Source organism: Phragmites australis, chromosome 1, assembly GCF_958298935.1.
Source record: "Phragmites australis chromosome 1, lpPhrAust1.1, whole genome shotgun sequence".
Taxonomy (NCBI): domain Eukaryota; kingdom Viridiplantae; phylum Streptophyta; class Magnoliopsida; order Poales; family Poaceae; genus Phragmites; species Phragmites australis.
In genome coordinates, this window is record NC_084921.1 from 8,480,331 (window position 1) to 8,502,678 (window position 22,348).

Consider the following 22,348-nt stretch of genomic DNA (forward strand, 5'->3'; position numbering starts at 1 on the left):
CTTTTGTGGTATTCATAGCTGGAAGATACCTGCCCTGACCGTTTAAGGATCGAGTCATTTCGCAGCCATGCCTTGGCAACCTCCGTGCAACCATGCGTCCTGAATGGGCAGGACTTGACTTCTCCTTCACCGGACTAAGTTGGGCATCATACTAGGAGGCTGGGAGCAGCGAGCAGTCAAGTGGCCATCTGTCCCTCTGTTTGGAGGTTGCCAGTACCGACCTAGGCTTAAAAATGGGACTGACCTTCAGTACATGGACTCTGGCGCTTGGGGGTAAATCTCGTAGAAAACCCCGGCGGGAAAGGTGATTGGAGTGTCTCGGTATGATTCGCTCCTCCGCTTGAAATGGTTGGAGGCTGAGCATATCACGTGGGCAAAGCTGTACAACCTCTGTAGAGTGTAAATCTATTCGAATAGCCGTGTCCACGGTTATGGATATGCGAAGGTAGAACCTTTTTGACTAGACTCCGGGCGCGTGTGTCTTGATGAGTAAATGTGTGGACTAGATGTCTGTATGATGAGGTTCCTAGCTTAATCCGCTAGAAGCTGTGTGGTACTAAAGGTATACCAGATGTGATGAAAGGGACTATAGAGTGTGGTGTAGCCCCTCCCAAGACCGAAAACCCCCCAGATATGACTTGTTTCTGTTTTCTGGATTTAAAACCGTTTCAAAAGCTTTGTTACTAGGTTACCTTGTTTTAAACCGTTTCAAAACATTTGTTACCAGATTACCTTGTTTAAATCATTTCGAAAGCTTATTACCTTGTTGCCTTGTTTAAAACTATTTCAAAAGCTTTGTTATCAGGTTATCTTGTTTTTAAAACTATTTCAAAAGCTTTTCTACTAGGTTACCTTTGTTTCAAAAGGTTAACAGTAGAGAATATAATTAGATACCTACATAAAACCTACTTTACGCTTAAAACTATACCGTAAAGCCTTATCCTTGAAATATCCACTATACATCTATCAACCCCTTGAAGTAGTATAGGACTTGTTGAGTACCTTCCGTACTCAGTCTTTTTGCTTTCAGATTATTGAGATAGAGATCAACCTCAACCTAGACGAAGTTGAAGAGAAGAAGTCTAAGGTCATGTCTGCACCCGAGTTGCCTATGATATTGGGTTGCATCGTTTGTTTCGCTCCGCTGCGTTGTAGGCTCTTCTGCTTGGCTAGTCTGCTGTGGATTCTTATCTACCAGACCATATTTTGCGCCTTTCATGTAATTATTTTATTCGAATTATATATTTAATATCATTTTGTTGAATTCTTTGTGTATCGGCTATTTGATCCAGGGACTGATACAGGAGGCACAGGAGAACCCGGGTTCGAGGTCCTAACACCTGACGTTTATGTACTGACAACATTTCAATTCGTAGCCAGTGCCCCAGTGTAGGGATAGTATTGGCAGCATGGATTCTAGGCTTCTGATGCATATCATGATGTTTTAAGTTGGAATTTATACAAGAATACACAATTTTCAGTTTATTAAATGTATAGGATCCTTGTAAATAATAGGAATATAGAAGTGAACCGAGTGGTGTGGAAAATGAAGATTCCTTTAAAAATAAAGATTTTTTTTATCTAAAGAAGGGTGTTATTCTTACCAAAGACAACTTAGCAAGACAAAGTTGGAATGGGAGTAAAACTTGTTGTTTTTGTAGTAGCAATAAAATCATTCAACACTTTTTTTCGATTGTCATTTTGCTAAGTTTCTATGATGAGCTATTTAGATTGCTTTTAATTTGAATTTACCTTTCAGTATAGAAAATTTATTTGGAGATTGGTTAGTTGGATGGGGAACAAAAGAAAAAAGGTTGTTGTTAACTGGGACATCTGTTTTATATTGGGCTTTATAGCTTAGTAGAAATGATATGATATTTGATAAATCATCTTGTAAAACTTATATACAGGTACTTATACAGAGGAACCTATTAGCTCCGATTTTAGACCCTATTGTCAAAATGTGATGAAGATAAGAAGATGATTCATCTTACATGCCTTCCTGAGACTACGATGATGTAATTTTTTGTCAATCATGAATGGAGATTTAGAAATATAATTACTTTTTAATAAATTCTCTATATCCAAGTTATGTTAGCGTTCATTGGTTTAAGTTTCTCTACCATCACGATGTGTGAAGTAGACATCTTAGTGTAAAACTTTGTAATAAGTTCTAGAGTCGGATGCATTCATGCTAAAAGTTGAGATAATAATATTCCATTCCATTATTTTAAAAAATCCGTACTTCCATCTTCAGGTCTGAACCATGCACGCGATGAAGCACAGTTGACGTCCTGATTCTCCGGCGAGCGGTGTCCGCCAGGCTCGCCGACGAGTTCTCCGGTTACAGTTCACGCACGGCCGGTTGGATTTGACAGCGAGCCAGGCCTTCCATCCATCTATCTACTATTCCTATCGTCTGTTTGGTTATTCGAATTTATCCTATCTAATCTGATGTTTGCGTATAATCTTTTAAGAGAAATATTTTTGATTGTTCGTATCTACTGTTTTATTTTATTTTAATAAATACAAATATATACTTTCAGTCTGATCCGAGTCTAACTGATGTACACTCTTGCATCTATTCGTACAGACGGATCGACTTGTCAGTATCACGAAATCATCTTTATACAGCAACCAATCACAATCTCAACTCTTACCTCTACTCGTATGACCTCGTATTCGATCAACCCAACAAAAATTCAACTCACCCTGTTTAAACTAATATAACTAATCAAATATTTTTTTCAATAAATATAATTTTACTTAATCTATTTCTCTCAACCTACGCGTACGATCGGTACAGGTAAGACCATTACGAGCAACTAATCACACTTTAAATAACACGGCCCATTGATGGGCTGCGTACTGGGTCGTCCGGGCCTCAACTGTGGAGTGTCGCAGCCCAGGCACTCGCGGTCTCCCGGGGAACCATCCCCTTCCTCCCGCCGCACGCGCGTCCCGGCGATGCCCGTGCTCCGGCTGCGGCGGCGATCTGAACGGTCTGCTCAACGGCTGGCTTTGCACGCGCCGCTGGAGGATCTCTGCTGCTCCCTGCGTCTCGGCCTCTCGAGCGCCCCGGCACGCCGTCGGTCCTCACCGGCCACCACGACGCCCTCCTCTGCATTGATAAAGGTGAGTGCCTCCTGCCTGCCGATGATTCACTCTGCATGACTTGAGCAACGGGGTGATAATTATAACAAATTGCTTGTGCAGCCGTGCAGGAGTTATTCGTTACGGATAAGCAACCCCTGTCAAGGTTTTCAATGGAGTTAAATCCCAACAACAGCAATCCAAAGTAAGCAGCGACTTCTTATACACTTCTGAATTGTAAGTTTTGTTAGATCCGGTGCCATATCTTGGTAAAAGCATTACACGGTTAAAACAAGTTAGCTAATTTGAGTAGAAAATCATGGTGTGGAAACACCTCAGAGAATAGGCAAAATGACCCACTTATAGATTAATTACTGTTTTTTTTAATTCAGCACACAGGAGATTGGGAACCCCTCAACTCCCAATTTGCTTTAAGCCTGTGCATGTTAGCTTTTTGACACGTGCTATTAATTTCAAGAAACGGTAAGAACTAGAAACAGATTTGTGTTACAACTAGTTGAGTGGCCGTGCATTGCAAAGGAAACAAAATTTGTACAGGATAACATCAAGCATTAATGTATAGATATTGCTTACATCAATGGATCTAAGGAGTGATTCTCTAACGAGTGTCCTTGCCCCGTTCAAGACATGCACCGGGCTGCTGCTAGCTCGTTGGTCTATTCCACCTGCATGCTCATGTCCTAAGACTTGTTGGTTGAATAATGAATTGACCATGCATCATGCAAGCAATTAATCACAAATCAATGTTACCAGAATTTTCTAGATCCCAACGTGACAAAGGTAGTTACAATGTGTACAATTATTGAACGTGTAGAATATTTCAACGTGACAAATTTGGTCGATAGCACCAGATAAGGTTTAGACAACTGTGATCCTTAGCATTTGGCTGGTTCTACTGGCAGAGGAGATCGCATTACTATTGCACACCAAGTTTTTTACATAAACAACAAGAATTGTCATCAGAATCACGATATATCATACCTGATAAAAGGGATTGTTTTCCAGGATTAGCGCATAGGCTCTTTCAGCTTCAGCCCATTCACTTCAAACAGAAGGGCTTCTAGCCGGGCTGCATTTTAGGACATTATAAGTATAGCATATACAGAAAGGTGATCAAAGTACCAGCATCGTATAACTCAGCAAATATCAAGTCTTCTGTACTTAAAATAGAAAATCAGGAAATTTGATCTTAGATGTGTACAGCAATTTTGGTATGTACTACGATTAGGTTCTTAATCCTTAGCAACCTATTACATCACCTTTGATCTCCAACTATCCAACTGCCCTCTTACTTATCGAGATCATAATTACAACATCAACACTTTGTTTTGATACATTAATCTAGAGTGTATGTATACCTATTTAACTTCAAACAAACCAACATTCAGACCTACAAGCTTAATTTGGCACCTTCAGTTGTACTTTTCAGGCTGTGTTTAAGGGATGGAACAACCACCATGATGAATATGGATAATTTACAATTCTAAATCTAACCCAAATCATTATATATTGTACACAAATATGGTAGAAGCTAGATGATATATTTTTAAAGTTTCATGCCAGAGTTAGTTAAATACTTGAACATAATCCTTTTTCCTTTTGAAATATATTAAATTCCTCCTCAAGAAAAAAAGCGTGTCCATGACATGTAAACTTAAGGCATGTACATTTAATTACAGGATATGAAACATAATTTGTTAAGAACCATGCTATAATGCTATTATCACCAAAGCTGAATTCAGTATGTCTATAATCCAACCGAACTTACCAACCCGCGTGCTGCCTGGGAATTGCTTTGAAAGGACTCCAATACAGTCCTGCAAATCCATCCAAAGATCGATACATTAAGAAATTATCCTGCAACTGCATCAGAGAACAGGAACTTGAAATAGAGATCACAAATGGCTGTCACAGGTAACAGAAAAAGCTCACCTTTGCCACATCGAGACGCTGACAATCCATGGCTGCCACGGCCACTTGCTCGTAAAGCGTCCACTCTGCGCCGAAAGAAAGAGAGCAAACATGCGTTTACGATCGAGACCTAGAGTAAAGAGAGCAGCCGGAAGCTGCAAAGTTTCCAGTCACAATTTCGCAGTTCCGCTTGCAAAATCACAGTGACTGCAAAGATCCCACGAGCCATACTGAAATCTAAGTATCTAGAGGATGGAACTAAGCACAGAGCCGCCCATCCAAATCCAAATCCAACGCCATCGCACCGCACCGCAAACGCGGTTACATAGATCGATCGGGGCGGTGAGAGAGATCCATCCAGGGGGAGGGCACGGGATCTACGAATCTACCAATCGGAATCCGCCGGAGGCGGTGGAGCATGGGTGGCGGCGAGGGATGGGGTGGAGAACGGGAGGACTCGTCGGAGGCTGCGGAACAGGCCTAAGAACTTGATTCTTACCTTGCTAGACTCCATGGTCTTCGAAGAGCTCCAACCTGGCAAAGCTGGCATACACGACCCAGCGCTCGGTGGCGACGAGGCCCCACATCTGCTTGTGGCGCGGAGACCGTCGTGGTCCCGCTACCCTCAGCGCGGCCGCCCCCGTCCCCAGCCTCGTCGCCGTCTTCGGCAACAGGATCTGGAGCAGGAGGGCGTCAGGAGTGGTGGCGGCGGGAGCAGGTCCACCTCTTGAGGCGGGAGTGGGTGCACCTCGATGGTGCTTGATGGGTCTTGTGCTGCGTCGGTCTTGTGCCGCGTCGGGCTGGAGGCGAGGAGCCGGCTGCACCACGCATGGGAGGTGAGGAGGCGGCTGCGCTGGGAAGGGGAGGGGAAGGTGAGGAGAACGAAGCGCGGGGCGGCGCCGGGAGGCGAGGCGAGGAGCAAGGTTGAACTTACCGACCGGAGGTCGGTTACCGACCTCCGGCGGTAACCGAAAAAGCGCGGTAACCGCGGTAACCGGCCAAAAATTCAAAAAAAAATCGGAGAAAATTCATTCGGCAAATTTTGAATTTTTACGAAAAAATCGGATTTTTTGGGTCTCGGACCGGTTACCGAGCGGTTTGCTCGATAATTCGAGCGGTTTGCTCGGTTACTGACAGGTCGAAAACCGAGCGCATTTGTGCGATTACCGAGCGATTTTTAGCGGTTACCGACATGTGTGGATGCATTTTCAATAATTAAGGTGTAAATCATAATAAACAAATAATTGGCCACTAAATCATGAGGAAAAATAGTATATAACCATGATATGTTTTCTAATATCATATAAAAATTTGGCATGATCTTTGCTAATTTTTTATGTTTCGAAAGCAACAAACAGATAGTAATAGCAATTGAAGCACGAACATATAATTATTGTTTCGAATATATGCGTATATTACATATGCAGCGCCTGAAATTAATAAATATATATGGAATTATCATGACCTTCGAAAGGAAATCTGCATCACCTTTAGAACCACCAGCTTGGGGGCCGATTACATTCGGCCATATTGTACTCATCGGTGGACATTAGCATTAGCCGCCGTGTCGATAGTAACTCTGCTTTGAACTCAGCCCAAGTTTGTCCTGTCCATGCAGAAGTGGTTGATCATTGTCCTTGCAAAGTGGCATAAAACTCAGGGTCTTGCCACTCATAGACCCACTGAATAGGAGGCTCTGAATGAGCATTGGGGGCAGGATAGTGGTACGGATACGATCCAGAACTACTCTCCATGCCATAGCTGCTGGAATAGCTCGCACTATCTTGTGGTCCATCGTGGCCACCATGTGTTATATGCCTTGGTGAGGATGGAGCACCGTGGTCCTGATCTTACGTGGCATGTGAAAACTGACTCTCACCAGTGAATTGCACAGGAGGAACGACAGATGTTTGGCCTGGATGAGCATCACCGCCCTGACCATCATCATCACCGCTGTCAGTCTTTGAGCTGCTATCATTCGATTCTTGGTAAGTTGGGCTCTTTGGGTCACTATTCGTGCTCTCATCGCTTTGCACTTGTCTTTTGCCCTTGCCCTTAGTCCTCTTGCTCTTCTTTCTTTGCGTCATTTGCTTCTTCCTCTTTCCCGTGTGTGTGTCACCAACCGTTGTAGCAGCCCATTGTTGCAAGTCAGGTGTGTTCACTGTGTCTGTCACCAGGTGAGTAGGCAAGGGTACGTCGCTATCTGTGTCCTCCTCGTCAAGCTCAGGGGCTGCATTTGATCTCCCGGTCTCCATTCAGTCCCGGAGCGGATTGTTATCCTCATTCAATGTGAGCTCCATAAGCCGCTGAAATGGATCAGCATCAAGAGTTGACCTGATACCTGCATCCAAGTTGTTCTGTATTCTCGGGTTGTAGTTGACATACACCAACTTATGGAGCTTCTTGTAGCTTAATCGGTTGCGAACTTTGGTGTGGATGAAAGAAAATGTACTCCAGTTCCTCTCACAACCACTAGATGAGGCGCACTGTGACACTAGGCGTCTAGCAAGCATTGATAGTGTAGGTGTAGATGAACCAAACATGGACCACCATTGCGCTGCAAGTAGGTATAGTGATATGAGGCTCAGAAAAGTAGGTATAGTGATATGAGGCTCAGATAGATATGTAAAAATCTTCGTACCCGGATGAGTCCTGCTGTCACAAGCCATCCGTGCAGCTAGAGGACCTGAGAATGAGAGAGACTTTGTCCGATACGTTTCAGCCTCAATAAGTGCTTCCGCGGCAGTAGTAACATCAGTCAGCCGCTCAAATGCCTCACGGAGATCTTCGAACAAGGTTGGACCTGTGCCATACGCGTAATGCGTGCGGGGGTTCAAAGCGGCCGCTGCAAGTTGACGATCAAAACATTAGTACTAAAAGCATTAGAAACACAAGCATTTGAAAAGTGGTAGGAGTGTATTACCGGCATTCATGTATGTCCCATTGGCTAGATCATTCATTCTACGATCGACAATTGTCATGTACTTATCCAAAGAATCCCTATCATTCTTATACAATGATTCATACTCATGCTTCACAATGGTGTATCTCAGGAGCACCTCACTCAATGTTGGCACTTTATCCTGATCCGCAAAACGGAGGAATGCATACAATGGCTGGACGGAATCAACAACCTTTTTTAGATTGTCCCACCATGGTAAGCTGGATAGGCAACTATGTGCATATCTTCCAATATCAGAACTAATGTATCGAGACTGCTGGAGCTCACTAGATGCCATCCATTGCATGAACCTGTCCTTTTGTCGTAGAAAGCTATCAAGAAATAGGTAGTTAGTTCCAAATCTTGTGGCATTCCACCTCACCAACTCTCCGCCAATTGCTGCCTTCATCATTTCATGTAGTTTCGAATGATTGTACAGCCATCGTGATATAGCCCTTGCACTTTGGATGACAATGTCGTGTTCTCTAAAATCGCCAACCGACTTCAACATTAAATTTATCGTGTGTGCCACACAAGGCTGCCACGCGATAGCAGGATATTCCCTTCTCAAAACCTGGCATGCCTTCTTATAGTTGGACCCGTTATCAGTCACAATCTGTACAATATTTTCTGGACCTAAATCAGTTACCACTGCTCTTATCTCCTGCAATAAAAGAATGAACCATATAAATATGCAACAATTTAAATACTATGTTACCAACTGAGAAAAGTAATATACCTTATTCAAATATTTTGCATCTTGACTGTAGCCGGTCGCATCAACAGACTTGTGAAAAAACATATGACCATTGCAATATATGAGGAAATTAATAATGCTCATGTGCGTCGGTCCCGTCCACGAATCGCACATTACAGTAACACCATATTTTGGCCATTCTAGCTTCCACTTGTCAAATATTTTCTTTAAAGCATTTTCGTTCTCGTCCAGATACTTACCATCTATATCCCGCCCTGTTGGAGATGGTACACCCTCGTCTGTTACAGAACAAATGATCATACCTCAAAAAGAAATAAGTATGACAATAATAAATTCATTACACACTAAATCACTCACCCCATTTTTGTGTTTCTTTAACTGCAGCGATAAAGAATGCATCGTCCGCCCTTCTGCCAGGAATGCCTGAAGTGTGAAAAAATTTGGACCATGCCACACCAATAGTTTCCTTCGCTTTCTTTCCCTTGGCACTCCATGACCCGGTGTCAATCCTCGGTTGCACAGGGGCTTTTGCTAAAGCAACATTGTAATCCCGGACACTTGGTGGTGGCTCCCTTGTTGACGATGCTCTTCTAAGCATCCTCTTTAATACAGATCCCCCTCTGTCAGTACCACTACCACCTCCATGCTCGTAGGACTCGCCTGACCTCCTCCTAAACTCTTCCTCATCCCTCGATTGACCTACGGCACGCTGCACCTGTTCCTCTTCCGTGTCCTCATTGTCGCTTGTCAAATCTACTTGAACTCTAGCTGATTCTTGCCTCCAAAGCCTCTCGTCTGCCTTTCCCTTCCTCTTATCTTTTGCCCTATCTAGCTCACGTCTGAAATAATCGCGTACATCTGGAGGCACCCTATCACAGTGTACAACATTTGATCCGCGCCCTGCCAAATGTTCTTTCAATCTTGTGGCACCACCGCCTCTCTTCGACTTATTGCAATAATTACACCTAAAACCCGGAACCAAATTGTCCCCATGCTGCCATACCACATCTTTATCTGTCATTGACTAGTTTGCAATTTCTCTGTACGAAGAAATAATCTCGAAGGTTAGCCTACTAATACATATGCCAACATGTGTTCAAATCGTTACCCAACTCAATTGAACAAAAATTATCAATGCTTACCTAACTAATAAACTAATTTGACCGCATATTAGCATCATATACAACTACATAACCGATTATGTAGCACATATGTTACCATCATTCACATGTACATGAACAATTCAATGTAATAAGGTCTATAGCTCAACGATTCACCCGAGCTCAACACCGAACAATGCATTTCACATGAAAGAACTACTACACAGTTCACAACCGAAGTAATAATGCATTGCATCGTCAAAATAACATGATACCGACAGCTACATTGCTAAAATCGAGCTAACTACATCGGTTACCGACCAATATTGAACAAAAATCGAGCCCTATTTAACGGTTACCGAACGGGGGAAAACGGTTACCGACAGTGCTCCACTCTCCGCGCCCGAGCAGGTGACGATGTCGGTTACCGAATAAAGTCGGTCGGTAACCGAGGTGAAGCGGTCGGTTACCGATCCTTCACCGCCGGAGTCGCGCCGTCTTCCACGGATTCGGTCGCCGGAGCCGCTCTAGCAGCTCGTGAACTCGCGATGGGGAAAGTGGAACCTTGCCTGGACACGCTTACCGACGCCACCTTATCCTTTCGCCGTGGGCCACAAATGGGCCAGAGTATACTGTTCAGTCGGCCCAGAACAGAAACGAGCCTATTAGAAATATGTCCGCACTTTGCTCATCAATTTGGATGTCGAAACTATATTTTTTTCAAGTTTCGTTTTCACAGATACTCTTAAAATTACCTCTAGTTTTTTATCAGATTTTTTTTGGATTTTTTTTTTCAATTTCGGTTTGAATTATTTGAATTCAAATTCGGTAACCGAACGATTTCTGAAACCGAGCCGCAGCGGGAAGGTCGGTAACCGCGCATTTTGGGCGGTTACCGTCGCATTTTTGAACCCTGGCGAGGAGGCGGCGGTGCTGGGATGGGAGGGGAGGAGGAGGAGATAAGGCTCTTGAGGAGGGGTGGGGCATGACGGCATGACGCGGAGAGGTGCACAGATGGAGGGGTCCGATGCAGTTTCAGGAGGGGCACGAGATCGGGATTGGGGAGGGCCCATGTGTCACAACGTGGGCAGGACGTGGAGAGGCAGATCACACGAAGGAAGTACTAAGATGAGAAACCAAACAAAAGCACCGGAGAAGTAGCAGAGGATGTGCTTTAGGCTTTTAGCGTTTGTTTTGGATGGTGGTCCGCTCATTCTTAGTTAAGATACTAGTTTTCTTATATGGTTGATATTTCTCTTTCCAGCAGTGATATCATGCTTTATCAAGAAAAGAGTATTTTTATTTATGCTAATCTATTTTTCTTGACCTGTAGACGCCTAGACGGGCCAAGGAAAGATGGCGGGGCGCACGTGGTGGCCAGGAAACGGGCGTGGGAGGCCTAGAGCAGAGTTGCAAAAATAGACAACTACTGCCATCTTATGTGGCGGTTAGACCCTAAGCAGTCCCACACACTCTGAGAGGTAAGCCCGTGCTTGAACAGTAACCCACCGTGGTGAATAGTACTCTGAAGTTCAATTTACTCTCCTATTTTCTGTATTCAAAACAGTGATGTTCTGTTACTCTAAAAATTCTAAAACTTTTTATATGTGTTCCATAATTCATGTGCAACCCATTTTAATTGAACTCACCCAAAAATCATGTGTCAAATTTAAACTAAAATTCTCCAAACAAAGGTACTTTTATAACTTCTAGCAATTGTTAAGGCCTCAAATAAATTTCTAAAAATCTGGTAAAATTAACTAATATTCTTCTTATGTGATTTGATAATTTCTAAAATTATTTTCAGCCCTATATTATTTGGTAAAAAAGTGGATTCCTTTGTAATGCACCATTTATATGTATTTTTATAATTTCATGTGATATTCTTCTTTTAACTTAATTTGAATTCAAACATATATAAACCTAGTGCTAAAAATAATTTTAGAAATTATCACATCACATAAGAAGAATATTAGTAAATTTTACCATTTTTTTAGAAATTTATTTGAAGCCCTAACAATTGCTAGAAGTTATAAAAGTAGCTTTTTTTGGAGAATTTTAGTTTAAATTCTACATAGGATTTTTGGATGAATTCAATTAAAATGGGTTGCACATGAATTATAGAACACATAAAAAAAAGTTTTAGAATTTTTAGAGTAACAGAACATCACTGTTTTGAACACAGAATATACGAGAGGAAATTGAACTTCAAAGTACTGTTCACCATGGGTTACTGTTCAAGTAAGGGGCTGTCGGAGGGTGAACTCCTCTAGCGGGGATCCAGAGGGACCCCCTTTGAGATTCGGCTGGGGGATGATTCTGAATCCGCTTTGTAGATGAAATAAATAGAAGTAAATGAGATGCAGGTGGAGATGGAATAATCGGATGCAGGAAGTAGTAAATGCTCAGGGGATTTTTAGACAGGCTCGGACCGTACTGAGCGTAACACCCTACTCTTGTGTGTATGCTATAAATGCTCTGAAAATGTCTCTCTGAGGATCTGCTGGGTTACAAGAATATTTGTCTAAGTCTAGAGCTTCGTGCTCCTTGTTCTTCGGGGTTGGTTGTCGGTTATTGGTTGTGCGCCGGACTTGATCTCGGTCGTCCCAATCTCCTCCGTCTCCGGGGAGCCCGCCCCGCTTATATATCCGCCGGGGCGGTAGCGTGCCCAGAAAGGATGGTGCAAGTTCCAAGGCACCATAAATGGAAAGCAACCATCATGGGCTGCTACGCGAGGTGACGGGGAGGGTTGAAAACGTGCCCCTATCCGATCTTGTTCGTCATCATGCCACTTTTCAACGGGCACCACGGGGAGGGCCCACCGGACAGCCACCGAGCAGTCCGGCGTGCCCGCCCGGTCAGAGCAAACCTGACACAGCAGGGCTGTAGGCGGGGTGCCTTGGACCCCGCGACGTTATCCCGAGGCGCGCCGGATGACGCGCGATGGGACCCGTGCATTAAATGTCCCCACGCCTCCATGTCAGGCCGTGTCAAGGACTGACAGCAAGCGTGGGGGGAGCAGTTGGAAGTGATAGGCCACACGCCCTCTTAAATGCAGCATCAGGCCTCTCACCAGTTGACACATCACCGCTGGGTCTCTGTGGGGACCAACGGCGAAGAACTTCTCAAGCCCTCGGGGAACTGTGAGTGCTCGGGGGCTACTGTTCGCAGCCCCGAGCACTCTCTCCCAGATATGCCCTCTCTTGGTCCTCGGGGAACCGAGTGCTCAGGGGCCACTATTCACGGCCCTGAGCACTCTCTCCCGAAACTTGACTTTTCTCGTCGTCGGGGGACTTGGGTGCTCGGGGATCACTGTGCATGACCCCGAGCACCCTCTTCCCGGTACTTGATCTTCTCGGATCATCGGGGAACTCGGGTACTCGGGGACCACTGTTCATGACCCCGAGCACCCTCTCCCGGAACTTGGTTTTTTTGACCTCGGGGAGATAACCCCCGAGGGAGGGCGCCACGTGACACTCTGCTGTCCTGGCCTCGGGACTCGGGGACCCCTGGTTCCCATGTCACCGACAGGGGCTTACCGCCATCAGAAGGCTATAAGTGCCACCCGCCGCATGAAAGGGCGGTAAGAGTCTGTGGGACCGCTTACCGTTCTCTTAGGGGTGGTAAAGGTCTAACCACCTCATGAAAGGGTGGTAGGCGTCTATTTTTGTAAATCTTTTTATCCGGGATATATTTAAATAAATTTTTATGTTAGAAAATATAAAAAAAAAAACTCTGGCATGCGTGGGGACAGGGTTTGGCCGAAGTTGGGATCGGGGTCACGTATCTGATATAGTATTGCCAAGGTCCGACGACCATACAAGAGACAAGTGATATTGAATTCAGTTTTAATAAAAACTTAAGGACCTAAGTATTGTCTCTAACTTCATGTTTTATTAACTTGGTTTGAGAAATAAAATAGATATTGGATGTGAGATTTAAAAACCGTTACAACGCACACATGTACTTTACTAGTCATCATTTAAATTGAAGTGCCTCTTCTAGAGTACTTGTTAATTGGGGCTCCATTCTTTTAGCATGGGTATGGCCTTTTGGGTCGGAAAACGTTCCATGATGATGGTGCTGGAGGCTCATATCCTTGCCTTCCTCCTAGAATTCTTCTAGTCCTTTCTACAATAAATCCCGCTAGAAGGATCAGAAGTAAACTCAAGTTTTCACTGTTATCTCGCAGCTAAATGATTAATTGAAAAATTACATAAATTCACAAGAAGTAAGGAATTATCTCCTGTTATCCAAACTCCATGGATAGCGCACAAAGAGAACACTATCACTAACAAGGGCAAAAGCAAGATGAGAGATAACCTTCCCATAAGCCGAATTGATCTCCAAATTCAAGCCACGCATAGATGCATGTGGCACGGATCTACTGCAAGTTGCAGGTTATAAGCTACTGCTACTAGTAGCTTTTAGTTCAGAGGATCAGGAGATCGCACCAAACTTCATAGTTTAGTTATGCTTTTAACCTTTTATTATTAGTTGTTTATTAGTGTTACGTCACTGACCTTATTTGTTTCAAGATATGCATCATTTCCTCTAGAAGAGCAGGTTTGCCATCTGGAGGCCACTGCATTTGCATGTATCAGTTCATCAGATCACTGAAATGTCCTTAGTTGTTTAAAAAAGGAATGCCTGTCATAGTGTGGTTGCTTGCCAGGGATGCTATATGCCTTCTTTTGGCCAATGAAGAATTGATGATCGGTGGCGTGTCTATGATACTTCACATGGACTCCATATTATTTTTAGTACATAGAATCAGTGTTCATCATATCTAGGTTGTTTGGTTATTGCTAAATCAGAATTACAATGGGCGTCTTTTTAAAAAAAAAATAGTACACAGGAACAAGGAGTAAGGGCAAGGGGAAAATTCCCAAACAACTCTGTCATAACCTGTGATTACATAAATGCAAAGGAGGATTCAACACGTGATCCATCTTCAAGAGAAACAAACACTAGGGACATTTTGCATAATAACGTGAATTGGAAACACTTCCCAATCTCAAATCATGGTGATGGCCCTTTATGGGAAGCCTTGTGTGCACCTGCTAGTCCATGCAAATCCAAAACTTTTGCGCTACACCCAATTTCTTTACTGCCTTTTCGATTTTGGTAGAAGAGAACTCGTCTTCTTCAGCAACACAAGACAAAAATGTCGAGATGCCACACCAGTTACACTAGTTTTTGTCTGGTGACGGATTTACGGGCAGCATGCCGTGGTCTCGAGACCTGGAAGATTGGTGATGGCTCTCGCCGGAGACTGGCGCCGGAGGTGACCCGGCGCCCACTCGCCCGCCCATGGACCCTGCTGCCGTAAAATTTAGTAGAATGTAAGGTGCTATTCAACATTCCCCAGAAAGAAACGCTACGCAGTTTCTGCTTAAGAACCGGAAACACTCTCAAATCTGAAAATCGTGATGTTTAAACTGAATCGTGGTACCACCCTTTCAGATAGAGAAAATGGATGCACTCCTATTACTATAGGTACTCTTTCTCTTTGAGGAAATTGAGATGATTAGTATAGCGGGGAATTTTATGGTACATCACTTTTAATAAGGCCCATTGGTTTCATTTTTTGATCTAACGGTCGGTAATCTTCTGTCTTGCAAGGGGTAATAGGTTACTATTGACCCTCTAAGGACTAATTCAGTCTTTGCATGCCATACATTTGCATTAAATAGGTGTCTCTAAATGGAAGTAATAAACGTGTACATCAAAACTGACTAATCAGACTTGATTCTTCCTTAAAAGAAGAATTAGCATTAGCATGTCAGGGTTAACTGCAAGGTGAGTTGATTTTACATTTCAATTTAAAATGGAAAAAGATTCAAACTTAACCAAACCTATTAACATTGAATCGTATATAATTACTTTTGAATCTATATTCAGTTAAAAATAATATTTTGTCAGTATCGGTTTATTTGTATAAAACATGAACATGATACTCTAGTATAACTTATCGATAAATTTTGTCTAAATAATATTTTGTTTAACAGCATTTGGACTAATTAAATTTGGGAGAACCAAAGTAGCCACTTCCTACATGCACATCCAAGATCCGTTCACACTATTTTTTTCAAGATACGCCTCTGTTAATTAGCAGGTAACAATCTTTAGTATGGAAGGATAATACCAGCATTTATTGCATTCCTTAATATCCAGATTTCTACTAATCCCAAATTGACCTTGATCAATTAACAGCTGAGATTTAAACCACCTCTTACCTCCACTGAGGTAAGAGGGTGTACCGTAAAAGGGCCCTTACTATAGCTAGTTGTCCAGTAGGCTTGGTGTGCATTATCTGGTAACCACTGCAATGATGTGGCCCAGATGCCACAGGACACAACATGGGAGAAAATAAGAACTCTGTTTCAAGCTTGAACCACACAACGACATTGAGATGCAACACCGGTTGGACTAGCTGTTTTCCGGGAAAATGGAAGCTGAACGAGGGCTCCCGCTGGCGGTTGGCGCCGGAGGCGACATGCCGCCCACTCGCCCGCCCATGGGCTTCGGTACTGTAAGTTTAGTAGAATGTAAGCTGATGGTCGTCATTTCCCCAGAAAGTAAGGTGCTACTAGTTCCTCACAAAAACTACAGATTGCTTCAGAACTGTTTCTAATGATGCCTGAATAATACTGATGTTACTCTAGTTTCAGAAATGGAGGCACTGATGAAATGAGCGAAGCTGGAATGTGCATATGCTTTTCATGGTATGAAACATGGCAAGGACAATAGTAGCTCTGAAAGTTTCAGCAGTGTGCAGTGCAATGTGACTCAAGATTAGATCAAGCAAGAAAGGGTAACATTGTTGTTACCTCCTGTGAGGAAGCCGATGAGCAGCACGGCAAGGACGATCAGGGACGTCATCAGCACGAGCAGCCTATGGGTGAGGAACGAGCAGCGGCACCTCTCCTGTTTCATCTTCTCTCTCTGTAGAGTGATGCTCCTGTCCTCTCTTCCTTTTTGCCTTTGGAGAGAGCAGGCTTGGGGTTTCTCCTCTTCTCTTGAGGGCTTGAGGCCTCTCATCTTGATCTGAGACGTTGTGTAACTAAGCTTGATACGCGGAATGGTTTGGTTCTTGGAAGACTGACAACTGACAAGCAAGCTTCTGGGATCTCGGGAGCATCTTGGTTTACATATAGACATTGCACGTGTGGTACATTCATGACAGTATCGCATCGAATCCAGATTTATCGGTGTGTGTTGTTCCGCTGTAACATTTCTCTGTTTCACTGAGCAAACTATTATTATCCGATATCTGGCTGTAATTTTGTAGTATTTGTAAGTCAACTTGGTGAAACCTGACACTCCAGGTCGACAACGTGAAATCGAGCTAGCTAGGATAGACTGGTTAGAATTTTACTGTACAATTCAAGCAAGGAAGTAAAGAAAAACAACCGGAGTAAGTAATTGTACAACGGTTCTTGTCCAGAAAATTGGGGAAGAAACCAGAGATCTGGAGGAGGAATAAGCAGCCGCGTGGCCCAACCAGCCACGCGGCCTCGCGCCTCCGTCGTCCGTCGCCACACGCCGGAGCGGCCGAACCCCGCCTCCGAGTGATTCCATTGGCCGCTCCCCGAGTCCCCGACCGACCGCGCTGCGGCGCGCCGTGCCCTTGTCGTCTGCTAGCTATTGGATCCGTGACGTGTGTTGGCGCCGTCGCTTGCCGCTGACCGAAGCCACCGGCCGATCAAATCTAGCCAACCCCGTACCAAGCTTTGCCGCCGGTTAGGAAGTTTCACGCCTTCCCTCATGGCCCATTTGTGCGCACCACCGCCTCCCAAATGCCAGGTCGGCACGCCCCTTCTCGTCGCGGCCCTATGCTCCGGCGAGGGCCTTCTGCGGCCGCACGGGCTGCTCTCCGGATCCGCCTCCTACTCGGCTGTGACAAAGGTAACCCCTTTGGTTTTGCTTGCTAAATTTCAGAATAAATGTACTCAGATTGTGTCAATGCGTCCACTCCCATTGTGGAATTTGTGTTACCCTGCATGATGATACTCTTGTCACATGCTCACATTTCGACCAAATCCTTACGCATGGAAAGAGCAAGTAGAACACTCTTGCTGAGGTGTGCAGGGGGAGTTATACACAACAATATGGATGGTTGGAGACGAATCTTTGCAGTAGAAACCCTTCCTCCTACCACGCTTCCCGGCGGTTATCCGGCCGCGGCGACGGCGGCCTGACCTCGCGCATGCCACGGCTCCCCCAGAGCTCTGGCATCAACCCTAGAAAACTCTCCCAGCGCTTGGCCCGTTGCGCTGCGGCTACCATGCGTCGCCGACGCCCTTATCGTCCGTTTCTACATCTGTGCCCTCAATCGCGCCGCCGCTTGCCACTGGGTGCGGCCACCGATCGAGTTCAGAAATCAGCATGCGACGCTACGCCGCCGGTTGTGGAGTTCCATATCTCTCCTCAAACCGGAATGCCCCTCCGCTGCGGGTTCGAGATCCTTGCGACAGCACGCTGTCTTCGAGATTGGGAGGTGGCATGTAAGATCCTTGGAATAGATCAAGGGCCAGCGCAGTGCCGGAAAAGTGTTGCACAGTGCCGAGATTGTTAGCATTATGGCGTTTGCGTGCTGCGAGCGTGAATATGGCTGTTCATCAAAGGATCACAACAAGTAAATCCAGGTAAGAGTGCACCTCTTTTTCTTTCTGGAGATTGGAAATCCTCAACTCCCATTTTGCTTTCACCCTTGCACTTTTCTGCTTTATAGTAGCATATGAGCATTTCAAAACATGCTACTGATTTCATGTGTAAGAACTTGAAGCAGATTTGTGTTACAATGGGAAACCGAACAGAAGTGTAAAGTTGGATTATTCATCTGATCTAGACCAAAGTAGCTTTACAATATTGTGATATTCTTTAACAAAAATTAACGCAACTTATAGGTCCTCCTTCAGATTGTAGTAGTTTGAAGGGAGGAAAAAAACAACAGACCATTGCTTTTTCTGGAGACACTTATCTCCTGCACATAATCTAGGCTACTAACTTCTCGGAATTACCTTGTTTCACCTGGGGCCTGATAAATCCGTGGCTACAGGTGGATCTGACAGACCTATGTTTTCAGCAACCCAAAGCATTGCTGGACTGTTTGCGACAAAGTTATGATCAATATTGCTTTCTGCATCCATGTTACCTTCCAAGACTCTGACCACCTCAGACATTTGAGGCCTTCTTTTGCAATCAACCTGCAGACACCACATCGCGAGCTTCATCATCTGAATTACTTCTTGCTTGTGTACTTGCATGTCACTACTGTGCTTGTCGATCAAATATGCTAACTCATCACTCTTCACCTTTTCTTCCAATAAGGTAATAAGATGGATGCTCTCTTCAGACCGTGAAGTGTCAAGGTTCCTCCTACCGCTGATGATTTCCATGACCACCACGCCAAAGCTATAGACATCGACCTTTTCCGTGATTTGTGATGTCAACCACTCAGGAGCTAAATATCCAGGTGTGCCTCTCATCCTAGTAATCACTTGGCTCTTATCCCTATCAATAAGCTTGCATAGTCCAAAATCGGAAAGTTTGGCATTGAAGTTTTCATCTAAGAGGATATTTTGTGGTTTGACATCCAAATGAGCAATCCTCTTCATGCACTCCTCATGAAGATAAGAGAGACCCTTAGCTATGTGAGTAATAATCTTGTGTCGTGTTTGCCAATCCAGAGGAGGATTGTTACTATCATGTCGGCAATAGATCCACCTGTCTAAGGAACCATTGGGCATATACTCATAGACCAGTAGCCTATGTGATTTTTCTGCACAAAAACCAATCAGCCTCACCAGATTGATATGATGAATGTTGCCGATTGTCTGAACCTCAGCCAAAAATTCCCTCTTTCCCTGACCAGCTCGATCCAAACGTTTTACTGCAATTCTTTCCTCCCCGTATTGTCCCTCAAAAACAGACCCAAATCCTCCTTCCCCGAGCTTTGCTCTGAATTGACTGGTTGCCTCTTGTAGCTGCTGAAATGTGAACCTGGTTGGCATTCCTAGTAGCTCCCCGAACTCTTCATCCCCTACATCCATCTCCTGGTGTCGCCGTGTTCTTAGTTTATATGCGAAGAAAGTGATGAATACGACGAATACAATCGAACTGCCGGAATTTAGGAATTCTTGCAAAGGAGTAGGAATATGTGCAGCCGTGTTGCTCGGGGGGCAGAAGTCAACCTGATAGTTGGTCCCCGATGGGCAAGTCCACGTAGTGTTCAAAGTATCCAAGGGGTAGCTGTACGCGTCTGGGCACATCCGCTTGAAAAACTCCGTGTAGTTGGTGGGTCCGCAACTGCCATTCCCGGTGCAGCAGGACTTGTCCTGCTTGAACACCGTGCACGCGCTGTTGCAGCCCCCGGGCGCCTTCAGATCGCTAGGGCACTGCGACGTGATGTTGGCTGCGCAGCGAGGTCCCGTGCTGCACCCTTTGTCTCCCGGTCCATAGGCCGGCACCGGCAGGACGTCCATGGGCACGTTAAAGCCGTCAACGAGGGAGATGTCGAACAAATCCGTTCCTTCTTCGAAGTCGAAGTTGAACTCGGCAAGTGTGAGGGGTGGCTGACCGTTGCCTGTGCAGGCGAGCACGCCTCCGCAATCTCCTGTCTGACACGAACCGTTACCGGCGCTATTGAATGAACAGCCGGTGCGTGGCCACACACGCCCGGCATTGCCAGCCGGCATGTTGACGGTCCATGACTCCCCCGGGTCGAGCTGCACGCCGCCACCCACCGGCACAGCTGCCGGCCACACGGTGTAGGAGCATCGGTTGGTGATGCTTAATGTGGTGGCGCCGATGGTGGCAACGGATAGGAGTAGGAAGAGAGGCAGGACGTGGAGAGTCCACGAGGAACTCAGCAGTGTCATCTTGTGTTGTGCACTTGTTCTTTGCTTTGTGTTGGTTTACTTGAATTGAATTCTGGGTTGTAGCGTGGCTCCTGTGACAGAGGGGAATAACAATCAAGGGAGGTAGGGAATAGCAGATTTGGTGTGTTGAATTGCTCTACAGTGAACGACAACGCACTGGCCCAGCATGCACGGCATACATGAAAGCTACTCCACTATTGAGACACAGCTGCGTGGAACCAGCTCCAGGCTTAGACGCCTTGACTGGCCAACCATGCCGTGAAATATGGGCCAACAAGTCATTCATCGTATCATTCAACTTTGATTGCGACGTCGATTTGTTTTATAGCTGGGTTACAAACACGGAATTCTTTCATGACAGAGAGATGATATGTACGTCCGGAAAGCTTCCAAAACTGAAGTTATAAAAGATAGGCAATGGAGGAAAGGCCAGAAACAAAACCTCAACGTCATCAGAAGTTGAGCACAGCATGGAGTCTAGAGCTGGTGCCTGGCGGTGAGCATCTCCAGGCTCCATTACAACCACGCCTTTTTTCCCTTTAATTCAAGAATGCGTGTTTGTCCATTTGATACGGAGGTCTAGAGAAGTATGGCTGGTGGATGCCTACTGCGTGCAGAGAGATTTGTCTTTAATTCAGCGAAGCTGCCGCAGTCGTCTCTGTGATGCAGATGCTCGTGAGTTGTGGACTGGACCATTTTGATCTGCAGAAATTGATCACCACAGTGCATTGCATCCCCACGTAACCGTAGCCCATCTGTTTGTTGAAGTCGCACATTTTCAACTGAAGCATCGAACTGTGTACAAGCAGCCTGACTTGGTTTGACACGGGACCAGGAGAAATGCAAGATACCCTTAACTACTGGCAATATTATGATGGGATGGGGGGTGTGGCGATGAAGGAGGCGATTGGGCGTTCGCGAGCGAGAGATGATGGCGGCCTCCAGGACGGTGCGGGTGAGTGGACTGTTCTCGTCCACTCCCAGGTTGCCTCCTTCCCGGCGACCCCCGCTCCGGAGTTCTAGCCGCGCGTGCTACAACAACGGCAATCGGAGTTCTCCCCGTTGGGGTCACCTCTTGCGAGCTTCCTGAGTTTGCAGGAGGCTACAGAGCTTCAAGCCCGTTAGCAACAAGGGATCCGGCCGCGACGACATGGATCGGCACCTCCGCCTCAGTGCTATGGGTCTAGCAGGGCCTTGCCGCCGCCTCGTCCGCGCCGGCTGTCGGCGGACCAGCGCGGTTTCTCTCTCGCTCCGGGCGCTGCCGATTCATCCAATCCGGGAGGTAAGCACCAGGTAAGTCCGGTTGTTTCTGATTTTTCTGTTGGCGATCCCCCGGCAGGGCCGATTGTAAATCTTGTGGATCCCGTGTGGGGTGGGAGAGAAAAGAGGGGACGAGATCTCACGGGTTTCTTGATGGCTTGTGGAGGAGGTGTTAATCTTGAGGGGGGATTTGGTCAGCCTCTGACTCAGATCCTGGGTTCTTGCTCGCCGGAGGCTTCTGGTGCCTCGCCGGAGATCCCCCACGGAACTAACCTTCAGAAGGGTTCGCCGGTGGGGAACGACCGTGCCGTTTTAGGCCGCTTGGGCCTAGGCCAACCCTTCCGCGTGACCCAGCCCAAAAGAAGACCATATGGGTCATGCGTGGAGGATCTTTTTTCTCACTCGACTTATCCTCTGC

The 22,348-nt window shown here is 45.5% G+C and overlaps 1 protein-coding gene across 1 annotated transcript; it reads right to left on the bottom strand.

The window, feature by feature from the left end:
• Positions 1-18,480: 18,480 nt before the first annotated feature.
• On the bottom strand, positions 18,481-20,826 carry LOC133906356 (G-type lectin S-receptor-like serine/threonine-protein kinase SD2-5). The gene is made up of 2 exons (XM_062348264.1): positions 19,984-20,826; positions 18,481-19,845 (listed from the first exon to the last, which is right to left on the bottom strand). Exons 1-2 carry the CDS (start codon positions 20,668-20,670, stop codon positions 18,817-18,819), a joined length of 1,716 nt encoding a protein of 571 aa, XP_062204248.1. The 5' UTR covers positions 20,671-20,826; the 3' UTR covers positions 18,481-18,816.
• Between the last annotated feature and the right edge of the window lie 1,522 nt (positions 20,827-22,348).